This window comes from Cricetulus griseus, chromosome 2 (genome assembly GCF_003668045.3).
Source record: "Cricetulus griseus strain 17A/GY chromosome 2, alternate assembly CriGri-PICRH-1.0, whole genome shotgun sequence".
Taxonomy (NCBI): Eukaryota; Metazoa; Chordata; class Mammalia; order Rodentia; family Cricetidae; genus Cricetulus; species Cricetulus griseus.
The window spans coordinates 256,728,212-256,744,642 of record NC_048595.1 but is presented as its reverse complement, the minus strand read 5'-3'; the positions used below and the strand labels follow the sequence as shown (position 1 = coordinate 256,744,642).

At 41.3% G+C, this 16,431-nt stretch overlaps 1 protein-coding gene and 1 pseudogene across 1 annotated transcript in view; one reads left to right on the top strand and one right to left on the bottom strand.

Moving 5' to 3' along the window:
* Ros1 (ROS proto-oncogene 1, receptor tyrosine kinase) overlaps positions 1 to 16,431 on the bottom strand; it is a 127,048-nt gene that overhangs the window by 37,239 nt on the left and 73,378 nt on the right. The window contains exons 28-34 of the mRNA XM_027402106.2: positions 16,139 to 16,338; positions 14,569 to 14,713; positions 13,599 to 13,831; positions 13,330 to 13,506; positions 8,277 to 8,445; positions 6,862 to 6,979; positions 1,607 to 1,797 (exon numbers count right to left, since the gene is read on the bottom strand). Of these exons, the coding sequence (XP_027257907.1) occupies positions 1,607 to 1,797; positions 6,862 to 6,979; positions 8,277 to 8,445; positions 13,330 to 13,506; positions 13,599 to 13,831; positions 14,569 to 14,713; positions 16,139 to 16,338 (1,233 nt within the window). The remainder of the gene's footprint in view (positions 1 to 1,606; positions 1,798 to 6,861; positions 6,980 to 8,276; positions 8,446 to 13,329; positions 13,507 to 13,598; positions 13,832 to 14,568; positions 14,714 to 16,138; positions 16,339 to 16,431) is intronic.
* Positions 3,890 to 4,651, top strand: LOC103162858 (annotated as a pseudogene).

The window sequence follows — 16,431 nt, the reverse complement described above, 5'->3', positions numbered from 1 at the left end:
ATGCAATCTACTCAGAAAAAAAAAGCAATCATTTAAATAATACCGATGGCAAAAAGGAAACCCCCAGGTAAAGGATGCATGTGGAATGGTGCTGGCTGGTCTTTTAGGCTCAAGGAACTACAGGCCAAAGACCTAATTACAAAAGCTATATGCAGGGACAAATGCTAGGAAAATGAAACCCAGGGGGCAGGTTCCAGGAGGTCTTACATGCCACACTGAAATCAGTAAATGGAGTCATTTCACATGGTTCAATGGTGGGCGAAGGATCAAGTTTGTCTTTAGCTAAATTGTCGGCAGTGCTGTTAAGCTGAGAGCACAGACAAGAAAAGATACCTCAAACCAAGAAAGCCAATGTGGAAATAGAAATGTGGGAACTCAAGAGTGAGAAATGAAGATGGTGGGCCAGCAAGATGGCTCACTGGGTAAAGGTGTTTGCCACCAAGCCTAGCAATTTAAGTTTGATCCCTGTGACCCATGTAGTAGGAGAGAACTAACTTGTAAAAGTTATTCTCTACCTGTACACATTACTATGGCAGGCAAATGCCCATGCACACACATATACAAAGAAATCAATGTAATTTTTTAAAAGAGAAATTGATGTTTCTCTTCAAAATCAATTGAAGTTGTTGACTATATAAAGGGACAAATCAAATGTGTCGTTGAAGTTTTTGGGCCTATGAATACTGATTAGTTTTGTTGTCTACTTGACACCCCTGGGAAAAGGGACCTACAGTTGGATAATTGCCTCTACTGAATGCGTATGGATATGTCTGTGGGGACATCTTTTGATTTCTCATTAAGATAGAATGACCCAGCCCACTGTGGTACCAACCCCAGGTAGGTTGGCCCAGGATGCATAAGAAATACCATATGGATGTGAGCAAAAAGCAAGGCAGCAAGCTGCTTTTCTCTGTGATTTCTGCTTCAGTTCCTACCTCTGGGTTCTCATCTTGGGTGACAGTGGGCTATAACCTGTAAGTCAAATAAACCCTTTCATCCTCAAGTTGGTTCTGAGCAGTGTTTTGTCATGGCAATAAGACGCAAATTGTAACACCTGGGTGTTTGGCAAGATAATGAATACCCTAAAATAGGATACATAGTGTACCAGCTAGATAAGATGGAAGACCCAGAGTAGTTCTAAGCCTCTTATGTAAGAGGGAGCACTAGAAAGTAGCTACTATGGCTGAAGGTCTATGAAAGAGCATGGAGTTGGGGTTGTAGACATTCGGGGTGGCTGCTTAATACTGAGAAACAAAGTAACAAGATGAGGATTTTGCTTTAAAAACACATCAGATAAACTGAACCATTCAATAGTTAGTATGATAAGCTATTCAGTCACCATATCTGGAGGTAATATTAAGAATGTATCTATAGCCAGGCTTGGTGCATCATGCCTTTAATCCCAGCTAGGGAGGCAGAGGCAGGGGGATCTTTGTGAGTTTGAGACCAGCCTGGTCTACAAAGCTAGCTCCAGGACAGCCTCCAAAGCTACACAGAGAAATCCTGTCTCAAAAAAAAAAAAACAAAAAAAAACAAACATACAAACAATGTATCTATCTTTGGCACTAGATGTTTATGTAATAATCTGATGTGTATGTTAACATACCTTCCACTAATGTAATATCCTCACTGATTCCACTATATTCTCCAAACCCAATATTATTTGCAGCTACTGCTCTGAACTGAAATGTTCCTCTCAGGTTTTTGGACTTCCATGTGCAAAGGCTATTGCAGGAACCATTAAACACCATCTTCCACCTTAAACTCTGGTTCTGTGAATCATTTGAAATGCCCTTTCTGCAAAAGAAAACAGTAGATTAATAGACACCTGTAGTACACAAGACAACGTGGTGTTATTTCTAGTCTCTCATTGCCTATCACACACTTGCTCCTTGATCTTATTTCTGTTGTATGATTTGGAGCAGAACAGAGTATATTTATCAAAGTCTTAGTGATTCATGAGCAGACCAACTAAATCCATCAAAAAAGTACGGAATAAACAATGACAAAGAGAAAGCTGATGACCCTCTTCCTATGATTTAAGATGCAGGAAATTGCTGAGCTTCAAGCACATAATTACTTCACTTTTTTAGCTAGAAAGTTTGGTTTTTTTTTTCCTTTCCCTTTTTTTTGATCTTTTTTCTTTCCTGCGTGTATGTGTGGTATATATGTATATATGTACATGGATGTACACAGCCCTGCATGGATAGAAAAGGCAAGAAGAAAATATTGGGCATCCTGCTTTATCACTCTCAGCCTTCTCCCTTACAACAGGATCTCTCGCTAAACCTGAAGGCACACTGGCAGCCAGCAAGCCCCGGAGATCTTCCTGTCTCCACCTGTCACAGTGCTGCTGTCACCAGCATGTACACAGCCACATCTGGCTTTTTATACAGGTTCTGGGGATTCAAACTCAGGTCCTCATGATTGCACAGTAAGTACTCTTTCCCACTGATCCATCTCCCTAGCCTTTCTATTTGTTTGGGTGGTTGGCTGGGTTTCTGAAACAGAGCTATTGATGAAGTCAGGGTGGCCTAGAACATATGATCTTCCAGTTCTTTTGCTCCTAAATTCTTGGTTTACAGACAGAAATACCATCCTTGGTTTATATCCATATTAATTTTTCAGCCTCCTGTGTCACTTATAATTGATTTATGCCACATGTGAATAAAATATAGAATTTAAACTTGAAAGGATGATATTATAATACTTCAATAAGTTGATTATAGACAGTTAGTTCAGCCACCAAAATTATCAGTGTATATGAGATTCTGAGATTCAACATGTCCTTTTATGTTGGCCTATTCTCTCCTCAAAGCCAGTCCATGTTGATCTTCATATGGAACACGAAGGTAGAACAATAGCTGTGTTCAAAGCATAAAACTGGAATGGCTTTTAATAGCATCATTACAAAAAGCAAATTCAGTGTCTTCCAGTTGTGTCTTCTTTGGCAAGGAAAAACATTGTGGATCTGAAACTTCTCAGGTCACAGCAGTTTTGGGAGCACACTAGCTATGCTCCCACTAACTGAAAAACAACTAGGGAACAAGGCTGAGTCCCAGAAAGACAGGAAATGGGAAACAACAATAAGAGCCTTGCGGCTTCAGTATTAGTCACAGCTGTTCCAAGAGCAAGGTATCTTCAGGGTCACCCTGCTCAAATCATTATGTCATTCTGATTTTATATTTTGTGAAGCCTAAGGGTAAGTGTTGGCAATTTCATTGTTTAATCAAATAACTTTGATTGTTGAATCAGAAAGGCCCCTAGGGATGAGTGAAGTGGCTCTCCACAGCCACTGGAGGACAAAGGCAATGGAAACACCTGACATTAGTTGAGCAGCTTCCAATTACAATGGAACATAGCAGAGCTTACCATGTCTTTTGTTTTACTGAGTCTTCACAACAACCCAAAGAGAGACATCATTATTCCCATTTTACAGGGGGAAAAAAGAACCAAAACAAACCAAAACAAAAAAAACACCTTAAGTTTCAGGAAAAGCAAACCAGTGTTTATCTAAATATGTTCAGTAACTGAATAACACCCCCCTACCTTGAAATCTATACCACTCAACCTATGCATGTGACCGTGATTAGAAATAAGGTCACTAGAAATATGTCACTTTAAGATGAAAACATACTAAATGCAGGTGTGTCATAGTCCAATGCCTAGTGCCCTTTTTAAAAAGAGAAAGGTGAGCCCAGATACATAAAAGAGAGTGTGTGGTACTGTCGCTTAGATACATATACAAGTCAAACAACACCAAGGGGATCAGGCCCAGTACAAGAGGCTAAGGTACCCAAACACAATAAATATATGGTTACCAGAAAAAAAAAAAACAGTCCAAGCTCTGCTTTCGCTTTCCCTTCCCGCTGCCCACTCCAGGCTCCTCATGCAGCGCTCAGCCCCTGGCTCAGACCATGGCACACTGAGGGTCCATCCTGAAGCCCAAGCCAAGCTGGATGTGTTTCGGGAAGACCTGGGTAGCAAGACAGAGAACCTGCTTGGGAGCTATTTTCCCAAGAAGATCTCAGAGCTGGATGCATTCCTAAAGGAGCCAGCTCTCAATGAAGCCAACCTGAGCAATCTGAAGGCTCCATTGGACATCCCAATACCTGATCCAGTCAAGGAGAAAGAGAAGCAGGAGTGGAAGAAACCACAGGAGAAAGAAGAGAAGGATAAGAAGAAGAAAGGGGAAGATGAAGACAAAGGTCCTCCCTGCGGCCCAGTGAACTGCAATGAAAAGATTGTGGCCCTCCTGCAGCGCTTAAAGCCTGAGATCTAGGGTGTCATTGAGCAATTCAATCTGGTCACTACTTGGTTGCAACTACAGATATCTCAGATAGAGAATAGAAATAATTTTGGAGTGGCTGTCCAGGAGAAGGTGTTTGAGCTGATGACCAGCCTTCATACCAAGCTGGAGGGCTTCCACACTCAAATCTCTAAAGATGATGTGGTGACCAAAGCAGCCAAGCAGCCCCAAGCGGGTGATTATCAGCAGCTGGTGCACGAGCTGGATGAGGAAGAGTACCAGTACATCTGGCTGATGGTCATGGAGATCCGTAATGCTTATGCTGTGTTATATGACATCATCCTAAAGAATTTCGAGAAGCTCAAGAAGCCCCATGGAGAAACAAAGGGAATGATTTATTGAGCCCTCTCTCTTGTTCTGTAACAGGTACAACAGAGACCTTCCTGCTCTTTACCAGGAACTATAGACTGTACCCAATCTTCTTCCTGCTTGGATTTTTCCCTTACTCTGCCTCCAAAACACAATAAATATATGGTTGCCTGGAAAAAAAAAGTAGCTAAGGCAAGATAGAAAAAGAGTCTTCCCTAGAAGGGTTTTTACACCCTTCTGTCAAGTGTGTGTGTGTGTGTGTGTGTGTGTGTGTGTGTGTGTGTGTGTGTGTTTTGGATTTCTTTTGACACAGGGTTTCTCTGTGTAGCTCTGCTGTCCTAGAACTCACTCTATAGAGCAGGTTGGCCTCAAACTCAGAGATCTGCCTGCCTCTGACTTCCCAGCGCTGGGATTAAAGGTGTGCACCACCACTGACCTGCCTGATGTCAGATATCTAGCTAGCTGAACCATAAGAGGAAATTTCTGAGGCTTTAAGTTGCCAAGTTGGTGTACTTTTCCCACTACTCTAAAGCCAAGGCAAGAAGAAGACAAGTTCACATCATAACAAGGCTATAAAACAAGTTCAAGGCCAGTCTGTACATCCTAGTAAGGCCCTGATCTCAAGAAGTTAAAGGGTAACTTGACATGTGACTCAGTGGTAGAGTTCTTAATTAGCATGCTCTAGGTTTAGTCTCCAGGACTAGGTGGGAGGTAAAAAAAAAAAAAAAAAGAATAGCATTTAACTAGAATTAGACTAACTGACTAGAAAAACTAGTCCAACTTTCCCAAGAGTTGACTTAGTGACAATACGTCCTCCTGTCCTAAAGTGTTGATATTTCAGGACCAATAGTGGAGACCAGGGCAAGAGGATGCAAGCTATTTAGATGCAATTACACAATTAAGGTCTTCCTCGGAGGAACACACTAAAGGTTCCTAGTAAGAATAATACTGTGGCCTGAGTGGCACACACCATAATAGTCAGAGGCCACCAAGACAGTTCTACTAAGAACATACTTTACTGTGCATGAAACACAATGACAAAATATTTCCTGAAGGTTTCAGCTGAAAATATAGCCAAGAGGATTTTCTAATGTGAGCAGGAAGTTTTCCGAGGTTCTGGGGATGCCAGAGTGAGACGGAGCAAAAATAGATCTACAGCTCAAGTTGCCAGGACTATAATTATGGAAGTGACTTTTGTCCTTGGAGCCTGTTAAAAGATGGCTTCATAGTCCCGTGAGGGGAGTGTTTTTGGACTTTGGAATTCTCCCCTCAAACTGGCACAAAGTCTGGCCTTTGGGGCCAGCTCCCTCACTGAGCTCCTCAAACTGGCTGGGTCTGAGTGTACACGTGCTTCTCAGCTGCTGGTTTTAGTGGACAGCACATCCTCCGCCCCAGGAAACACACTCAAACTGTTAACCTCAGAGAGATAGAGAAGTCCACATACTTCTCATTAGGTCATCCCTATCCCTAGATTCAGATTCTGAAAAAGTACATAGCTTTTTTCCAGTCTCACCTGAGAGCATTTAAGTTTGTTAATATGCGTGTGTGCATGAGCCTGTGTGTGTGTGTGTGTGTGTGAGAGAGAGAGAGAGAGAGAGAGAGAGAGAGAGAGAGAGAGAGAGCACGTGTGCATGTGTGTGTTTGTCAGAAGTTTACATTTATTTGTCATCTGACACCAAACATTGACTCAGTGTAGTGATATCCACCTCCACATCTGTAGCACTGACTATGCCCTTTTGGGCATGATAAGGATTAGGTTTGGTGCTCAGAGCACTCTCTTCTGCTCCGTTCTAGGAGAGCATTCTGGTGGCAAGGTCTGCATGCTTGGAGAAGGAGCCCTTGACTGTCACTCATTCCCTGTGTAAGTTATTTTCTCCTAATAAACTCCACTTCCTCTTACTAATCAAGCATCCTGATTTAGGTGTGAAGGTGGTTATCACTACAGCTCGCTCAGCTTCTTAAGCAGATAGATAGTAAGAAAATGTCAGTGGCATGAACTTTGATGAAGTGGTATTTGTGAAATTTGAATGAGCTGTGGCAGATTTCTGAGAATGATGTGGTGTTTTATCACTAGAAGGTCAAAGCTGACATTAGGAAATGAGCAAACAACAGAGTGACACATGTAAAAGTCCTTAAAGATTCATTTTCTATTTAAATGTACTTTGACGAAATTATTACTTCTGACCACTTTGTAGTCAACTGCTTATCTCTTTATGGTACATTAAGCGTTGTTTGATACGTACCTGATCTCAAGGATATAGTACATCAGTCTACTTCCATTATCTTCAGCTTTTTCCCACTGGATTGAATTTTTACTCCCTTCTAGTAATTTAGGAATGCCTGGTTTGCTTGGGACTCCAGCTTCATGGGGATAAAAAGAGAATTGATTGACGTGTTAGAAGTATAAATTTTTGGCATTGGTTATCTTTCTTTGGGATATGCTGAAGAAAGAGAAATGTTTTAAAGAAATATTCTGATGCAAAGTCTGTGTGTGTGTGTGTGTATGTGTGTGTGTGTGTGTGTGTGTGTGTGTGTGTGTGTGTGTGTGTGTGTGTATGCTTATGTATATGGATGCCATAGATCAACCTCAAGTTTTGGTCTTCAGGCACCACCCACATTGCTTTTTTAAGAGGGTCTTTCATTGATCTGGTACTCACTCATTGGTCAAGGCTGGCTGACCAAGGAACCTAGAGACTCACCTGTCTCCACCTGCATGGCACTGGGATCACAAATGATCTGCCATATCCAGATTTTTGGTGTGGGTTCTGGGAACTGAACTCAGGTCCGTGTGCTTACATGGCAAGCACTTTGCTGCTAGTGCTGTCTCCCCAGCCCTGAAGCACATATTTTTTTTAAGTATCTGAAGCTTTTGTTGGTGATAGATTGGCTAGTTACTGGGAAGATTAATCATGGATCCCATCTTGATACAAATAAGTGACAAGCAGAAATTTAGAAACCATCACAGTTTTAGAGTCCTCTATCCTTTTAGGAATCAACCTGGAGTTATGGTATTCCGAATGCCAACTGAAGAGATATGTAGAACTTGGTTTGTTTTGTTTTTTCATTTTAGCATTTGGGCTATAAAAGTTAATTTGTCAGTGTTCCTGGAACAGTTGGCTACCCCATTTTATATAGTCCCTGCTGCAAAACACAATATATCTGGAAAGGATATCAGAAAAAATGAAATAAGAAATTGTTTTGCCCATCTCAGGATCCTACAAATCCAAACCAATGTGTTCTTGGTCCTTCCTGTGACAACTCCTGACTCTTTAGTTCATTCACATATGCTAGACATAGTAATGACTCTTTCAGAAAAACATCTGGGATGACCCAGAGGTTAGTAACACTTGCTAGTCATGCAAAGGCCCCAGGTTCTGGTCCCAGGACCCACATAATGACCCATTGTCACCTGTAACTCCAGTTACAGATCCAGGAGATCCAACACTATCCTTGTCTAACTTTGGCACTTGGTAACTGCACCAGGTAAACAGGCAGTGTACATATATACACTCAGACAAAAACACTAACATGCATAAACTAAAGGGAGATATAATATTTTTAAGAAACCATGTGTGCCTCTAGGATTGGACTGGTGAAACTAGGAGATGAGTAAGGAGCAGAGCAGTCTGTGTTGCTTGAGGAGGATGCTAATACCCACCTTTTGTCTTGAAGCTCTCTGGGCTCGAGGAACTATTTTCTCCTGTTGTATAGACCACCACCACTCGGACGTTATAGGGAGTATAAGGTTGTAGGTCTGCAATGTTACAGACATAGACTGGCCCTTGGCTGCAGGAAGCTTCAACGTGGTAAAACTCATTATATTTCCACTAGAAAAAGAAGTATAACTAAGATTTTTATTCTTTTCAGAAAATGGTGGACACAGAACTTGACTAAAACTTAAATTTACGTATGTTAAAGGTAAGGGAGCTGGGGAGCTGGAAAGATAGCTCAGAGGTTAAGAGCACCGGCTGCTCTTCCAGAGGACCTGAGTTCAATTCCCAGGAACCACATGGTGGCTCACAACCATCTATCATGAGATCTAGTGCCCTCTTCTGACCTGCAGGAATACATGCACTATATACATAATAAATAAATAAATCTTTTTTTAAAAAAGTAAGAACTTCTTTATGGTGTTTAGTTCCAAACACTACTCTCAAAACACATACTACCACTGCTGTTTATGTCAGGTTATAATTAGATGACTGACCCCCTTTAACATAAGTGCAAAGTGGAGCACCCCTGACTGCATACAAGGAAGATTCAGAGCCGAGACATGCTGCTCCCCTGAAATTCAGACACTAAGGATGGCTAGGAATGGAAGTCACAGTGGAGGAACAAGGATGGAATAAAATGAGGACACCCTCAATTCCAGGGACCTGTTCATTTTAAAATCATAATGTTATGTGTTTTAATTCTTAGTTGGATTCCACACACAAACCAAAAACATTTTGGAATTTTCTTCTAATGCCATCTTCAGATGTGTGCCAGCCATGCTTTACATGCGTTCCTGGGAACCCTGAGTCCTCCAAGGAGGGCAACTCTCACCCACCATTGCACATATCCTCTGCAGCGAGGTGCATGTTAAACACAGGAGATCTTGTTTCCATCCTACTTTAGGCATCTGATAGCCTTTAAATTCAGCTATGCGAAGTTTTTCACTCTGTTGAGTTACTTTTTAAAAAAAATCTTTCTATTTGGGTCCTTGAAAATCATTACTTGGAAATGGCAAGTGTTTTTTATACAAAAAGAAAGACAAAGGATGTAGCATTCTGTCAAGAGTTCATAGTGTCTTTTCCTTGGTATCATTTCCTAAGGTCAGTTTCCATAAATAAACTTTCCTCTGCATCTCCTTTTTCATTCAGTCCTCATGAGGTCGAATCATGTCATCAGACAGTACTTTACATTAGTTCCTATTAAGTTAGGAATATCTTCTACTGCAATTTCAGGAAGCAGACCACCATGTTACAAAAAGAGGGGGCGGGAGATGGGAAGGACAGAGGAAATAAAACAGTAAGAATTAGAATTGCTATTCAAGGCGATGCTTGCGCTAAACTCGTGAATATGTCAGTCCCACTGAGACATAATGAAATGGCTTAATGAAACCGGTGATTCAATGTGCATTGTGTACTCAAACTGAACGTGTGTGTGTGTGTGGTGTGTGTGTGTGTGTGTGTGTGTGTGTGTGTGTGTGTGTGTGTGTGTGTAAGAGAAATGAAGGGAAAGGGAGGGGAAAGAGAGAGGAGAGAGGATGAGAGAGGAAAAGGGAGAGATTATTCCCAACTATAAACTTAAGCCTGTCAGGTCCTTCCTTCTTAATGATATGGTATATAATTAACCTTTAGTGACTGGATTAGGGGACTCCACATTCTACAGCATCTAGAAATCAGCAGAACTCCTAAAATGCATGGGAGATGTTTACCAAGAGTACTTGCTGGAAAACTGGCAGCAGACTGGCTTCACTGCAGTATTGAATGTTCTGGGCAAACCACCAACTTGGCAGCTATTGTGGGCTATCCCAGAAAAATCACACAGAGTTGGAACCTTCACTTGTCAGAATTTAACAAGCACAGGGGTGCAGGCTACCCCAGAGAGATTGTCCAGCTATTTGAGCAGTTTTGGAGAATGTCAAAACTATGGTAATCTTGGATCAAAATTTCAGAAATACATAGTTCAACAGAGGAAATAATGAAGGGGAAATGCAGTTCAATGGTCTTCTATGAAAACAAACCAAAGTAAAATTATTTTCCCCTTGTTTTAAATTGAGTATGTTCTGTTTCTATACACTTTGGAGACATTTTAAAAATCTACATAATTCAGGATGTAAATTTAAACGTTAGCTTGAGGGCTGGAATGTAGCTAAATTGGTAAAGTGCCTACCTATTATACTCAAAGCCTTAGATATCATAATCCCAGATGTGGTGGTACACACCTTAATATTAGCATGCAGAAGGTGAGACAGAAGAATTAGAAGTTGAAGGTCATGGGCTACCTTCAGCTACATGAAGAATTCAAGACCAGCCTGAGCTATATAAGAAAGACCTTGTCTTAAAACAAGAAAATAAATACAAACTTTAGTTTATGCTCTGGTGTCTTTATTTTTAGGCAAAGAAAGTGTGCCAGACAAATTTTACCACGTTGTTCTTTCCTTTATAAAGGAAAATATTAATTAGAAGGGATATCTATCTCCCCTCACTGCTCACCCTCCAAGTGTCTCAATTCGGGTTTAGGGGGTCATTGTCTGAAATCTTAGAGACCCTCCTACCTCCTACCTCCTCCTTCTACATGCTGGAACCAAAAGTATGTATTTCCACACACCCAGGAGCTTCCTGGTTTTCTAAGTGGCCTATAAGGAACCTGTATTGAAAAAGTGGGGGAACAGAGGGACTCTACAGACAGGGAAAGCTCCTCCTGGAAGTCATGAGGACTGGACCAGGAGGGCCCTGTCTGCTGTCCTTCTCAGACTTTTAAGAATGGGACAGCTGATTTAATGACTCATGCTCCTTTCTATAGACAACACCCAAGTTCTAGGGATGTTCTAGGAAGAGCCCTGGGGCTCTTCTGTGCCCAACTGGCGACACCTGACTGATTATAGTGTCTGTCTCGGTCTCTGTCTCCTGTCAGGAAAGTGAGGTACCAGCACGTCATTAGCCCTCCCGTCTTCCCCAATTTGGGGTGCAACACAAACATCCTTCCCCTTGACTCTATGTGAACTGCATTAACCTTCCTTAAGGAAGGCTAAAAGCAAACCATCCTCCAGTGTCTCCAATTTAGCCTGGTTGTTATAAGGTCACCATTTTAAATAGGTAACAAATCATTAACACAACTTCAATGTTCTTTTTTTTTAAAAAAAAAAAAAGCTTTGAAATATAGTCTTTCATTCGGCCAACTCAATACTCGATGTTCCATTTTCTCAGTCGTATACAAAAATATATTTTATATGGTAAAATTCAAAAACCTACAAAGAGATAGGGGACCACAAGATGGGAGGGAGGGGCTTTAAAGAAACAGTAGAATGCATGTGACATAAGTAGAAGGGGTTCCTGTTGGGGACAGAAGAGGGACAAAAGAAGGTCACAGGAGAAGGGCAGTAGAGGGGATGAATAAGAGCAAGTTCCTACTGTCAGCATTTCAGCACAGAATGGAAAGGGCCACATGAGGTCCTTCCCCTGGCTGACAAGCTATTGCTAATCAATGGTTGCTGGGGGAAAGAAGTCCCTTTTCTCCAAGAATAGAGGCGCCGGTAAGTTGACCATGATCCAGTAAATAATTTCACACACTGCACATGCAAGCAACTCTGATTAAACTCAGTGAGTTACTAAAATGAACATGAAAGAAGGGGGGATATGTCAGGAAGGGGACGGGGGCTAAGAGAGAAGAACAGTAGGGGAATGTGATCAAAATACACAGCATTCATTATGAAATTGTCAAAGAATCATAAATGTGAAGAAACTACCAGGGAATAGTTTCACTTGTGAAGAAATAGTGAGATTGTGACAGTACTAATTTGCTTTGAGTAACTCCAAAAGAAGATATTTTAAACCAGTCTTTATAAATGTGTCCACATAAGCCTATGTATATGCAGGCATGCATACCACTAGATAACAGTTAAGAGTGACAAATGGCAATCACAAAAATCTGAATGATATACGCTTGGTGCAACAGTGTGACAGTCAGCATGGCTCTCATTAATAGTGACCAATTAACTGACATCTTAAAAGTCAGCTTGGATGTGGATTTAGCAAAGAATGAAGAATTTTGAGTAAAGAAGAATTTAAACTTTATGAATTAGCAGCAAACGAGTTTAGGAATAAAGCAGCTTTATACAGTATTCTGTCTTTGCACTCTACTTAGAAGTTGAAAGAACATTTCTCAACAAGGCTTTGGATCTTTGTTCATTCATTCGTTAGAGAAACACTAAATTGTTGTGGATATTAAGCCTGAAAATGTATAAATCAGTTTACTTTATTAACATTTTACCTGATGTTTAATATGAAATTAGTAAGAGAACTTACATAGTTTTACATAGGTTCTTATAGTTTTATGTGTACGAGTTCTTTGCCTGTATTTATGTCTGTGTGCCATGTGTGTGCCTGATGCTCTTTGGAGGTCAGAACAGGGAGTTGGATCCCCTGGGACAGTCATAAATAGCTATGTGGGCCCTGGGAATTGAACCTGGGTCCTCCAAATTAGCAACCAGTGCTCTTAACTGATGAGCCATCTCTCCAGCCCGTAGATGAGTCTTTAATTTTTTGTTTTTTTTATGTTTTTTGTTTTGTTTTGTTTTGTTTTGAGTCAGAGTTTCTCTGTGTAGCCTTGGCTGTCCTGGAATACATGAGTCTTCTTAAAGACATTTACTATTACATTTATTTAATGTGGGAAAGGGGGGGGAGGTACAAGTGTGCCAAGACTTGGGTGTGAAGATCGGAGGATAATTTGTGGGAACAGGTTCTCTCTTTCTACTTTGTGGGTCCCATGGATCAAACTCAAGTCCTCAAACTTGAAAATAAGTGCCTTGACCCTTGAGCCACTTGGCCACCCCTTAAGAGCAAACTGAACTCTACCTGGATAACGTAAAGCTTCTCATGCCGGTCTGAGCCAAGGAATGATGGCAAGCATTGTTGAGTTACATCAGAGAACATTCTAGGCATGAAAAAAGCAATCTTTCCAGCTTATTGCACATCATAAAACAAGGATTTGCATCCAAAGTCTACCTTCTGGAGTTCAAACCAAAATCTGGTGAGGTTAACATTAGACGGAGCTTTCCAATTTAACCGCAGGCTAGAGTTGTCTGGAACCAAGGCAGAAGGTTTCTCTGGTGTGTCAAACATGTTAACAGTGACAGGATGGCTCTCAGTACACCACATTTCCTCTGAGTGGCAGGCCAGTACCTTTTTGGGGGAAAAAAAGTACCTTAGTATTCTCAGAACATGTGCTTGAATATGGCAATTAGAAGTGCTCAGAACACTCAATCACCCAATACCTTCAACACATAGAGTTGTCCTCCAGACAGTTTAGTGACGAGGAGAGCAAGCCTGGCACTTGGAAATTCACCCTGTCTTAGAGGAGTCTCAGGAATTGGAGCCAGGTGTGACATAACCAGCTGATAGCGGACTGACTCTTGGGGTCCGTTTGGTCTGTCTGATTCTGTCCAGATCACGTGGAGACTGGTGTCTGACAGCACAGTTGCGTTGATATGACAGACTGCCCCAGGCACTGAAGTAAACAGCAGCAAAGGATAAGGGACATTGCAACAGCACCAAGTGGTGGAAAAGAAGTGAGAGAGTCAGTTGAGGAACGGTGCCGTCATGTGAGCTGAACGCCCTGCAGAGTTCCAGAGGAAAGTTGGCCTCTTACATAACGGGAATCAAGCAGGCTGCCTGAAAAGATGTTGTCTATTTTTGCCTAATGACCAAATCATTCTCTGACCCCAGCTCCAGTCTACAGCCAGTGATGAACAAAGAAATTCGGGAGAGCTTTGTGACAATCATCGGAAATGGCTGAAAGCACAGATCTCCCCCTTCAGAGTTTCGATCTACTATTGTTAAGACTATGAAGTTTTAGTTCCTAAGGCCCTCAGGACGCTGAGTGCATTTCACGTTACAGCTGGCTTTTCCTGTCTCACCACATGTGCAGAGACCAATGGATGCCTGGGAAGAGAGTGACACTGTGTGGCCAGACTAAAGAATGTGTTTCTTGGTCAAACTGCAGTTTGATGGTTCACCTCCTGGTCTCTTTTTGCTTTTCTTAGATATGACTCAGCCCTGTCAAGGGTTAGAGGCAGGGTCAAGTGACTAAAGTGCCCCACCACCACCACCCCTGTTCGCTGCTCTTATTAAACTTTAAACACCCCCATAACGATTATTACTTAGTATTCAGATAAAAATACAGATGTGCACGTCACACATATCATGAAATGCCGAACTAGAAACCCACACCAGCCCATAACTCACCTCCACTTGTAGTTTTCCCCTGAATCTCTTTTCCCAGAGGTAAATGTCCTAAAGGATCCGAATAGTAATTCTTCACCGCTACCTGAATCACATATGCTGAAAAGGGCCGCAGGTCTTCAATATGGGCTACAGTCTCCTGTGATTCCTGCAATCAGTTTTCTAAAGTAAGCATTTAACTCCTATATTTCATAAAAATAACTGAAAACAGCTGTTCTGGATCACTCATGATGCTACTGTCTTAATATAACAGGTTTGACTTGTTTACTATCTTCGTGAATAAGTGACAAATAATTAGCAGGCCACTCTCAGCAAACATGAAGTGATTCATTTCACATAGGCAGTGAGATCCAGAAGGGGAAAGTATCTCATTCTCATTGCATCAGAATAAGGGAACAGAAGTTTGTAAACTTACATGAACACAGCTAACAATCAAACAAAGGGAGTTAAACACTCTCAGAAATAAAGTCTAATGGAGTAAACGGCATCCCTGGGTGCTGGTTTTCAACACTGGCTGTGCTTTAGAACCATCCAAGAAGGTTTCTGAATGCATTGTGCTTTGATGCCACCCATAGCAATTCTGACTGAGTTGTCTTGGATAAAGCCAATGTGGTGAGTCACTGACTTACACCCATCCTAATCAGTTTACACTTAGGAAACTAGAGTAGGTCTAATAATGGAAATGTCCAGTCTAATAACAGAAACAGCATAGTCTGGCCAACCAAATGACCCAAAGAATAATGTATGCTTTATGGCAACACACAGTATCTAACGTCTAAAGCTGATGATCACTCCCCCCTCTTTGAAGCAAGTACAATGAAAACTATTGCACACAGATTAGTCCATTACTCTGATAACCAAACACCAACATCAGTATTTAAATGAATAGTGATAATTCATTCATCCAGGAACTAGTTAGATCCACTCACAGTGATATATGCCTGTGATGCCATGACTCCATAGGCAAGAAATTCTGCAGCAAATTCAAGGCCAACCTTGGGCTTGGGGTTATAGGTCTAGTTTCCCACCAGCTGGGACTATACAGTAAAATGATGTCTCAGAGAGATAGAGAGAAACAAGGATAGTGAGAGAGATCTAGTGTATGCCTACTACTCCACAACTAGGAAAACAATGACAAATGACAAACAGAATCCCTGGAGTACATGTCACAACACAGAGAACAGACAAAAATATTATATATACTTTACGATAGATAAATGATATGAAAGGACACATAATAGTCCTGTTCTCTCTGCCTGATTCACTCCTTGCTCTTCTAGCTAGGTCATAGGAACAAGGCTTTATCACTCTTGGGAACAATCAGGGAGGGGAACAAACTTTGATCTCTCAGGACATGCAACAAACAGTTACAGTGACAAACCACAGCTAGTGTTAGTAAACTTCCCTATGTTTAACTTACTGCCAGGCAAGAAGGCTAGATACCAATATACTTTGATCAGTTGTTGAGTGGAAGAAGTTTTGAAATAGGCTTCTTTATTAGAACATGTGGTTGAAAGGTTTACATCAAGGAAGCACATTTGTTAAAAGCAAAAGGAGACAGCTCCAGGCTTACCAGAATTCTATGTTTCCTGTTGTGGCTGTTTGTATTATTAGCTTCTGTATAGTAGACCAGGTATGTTGGTGTGGGGCTGGTAATGCCATGCCACGTGAGGTTTGTCTTGGCTGGAGGTAATTTGAGTGTGAGGCTGGTGTTCGTGGCATTCAATATAGTTGCCTCTACCATATCTGAAGCTAGAGATAGATATGCTTTATCTAAAATAATAAGAAAAGAAGACATATGTACATATAGAATGGTAGGTTTATCTAACAATGGGAATAGCAAGCATTAGAAACAAGTTGGTAGAG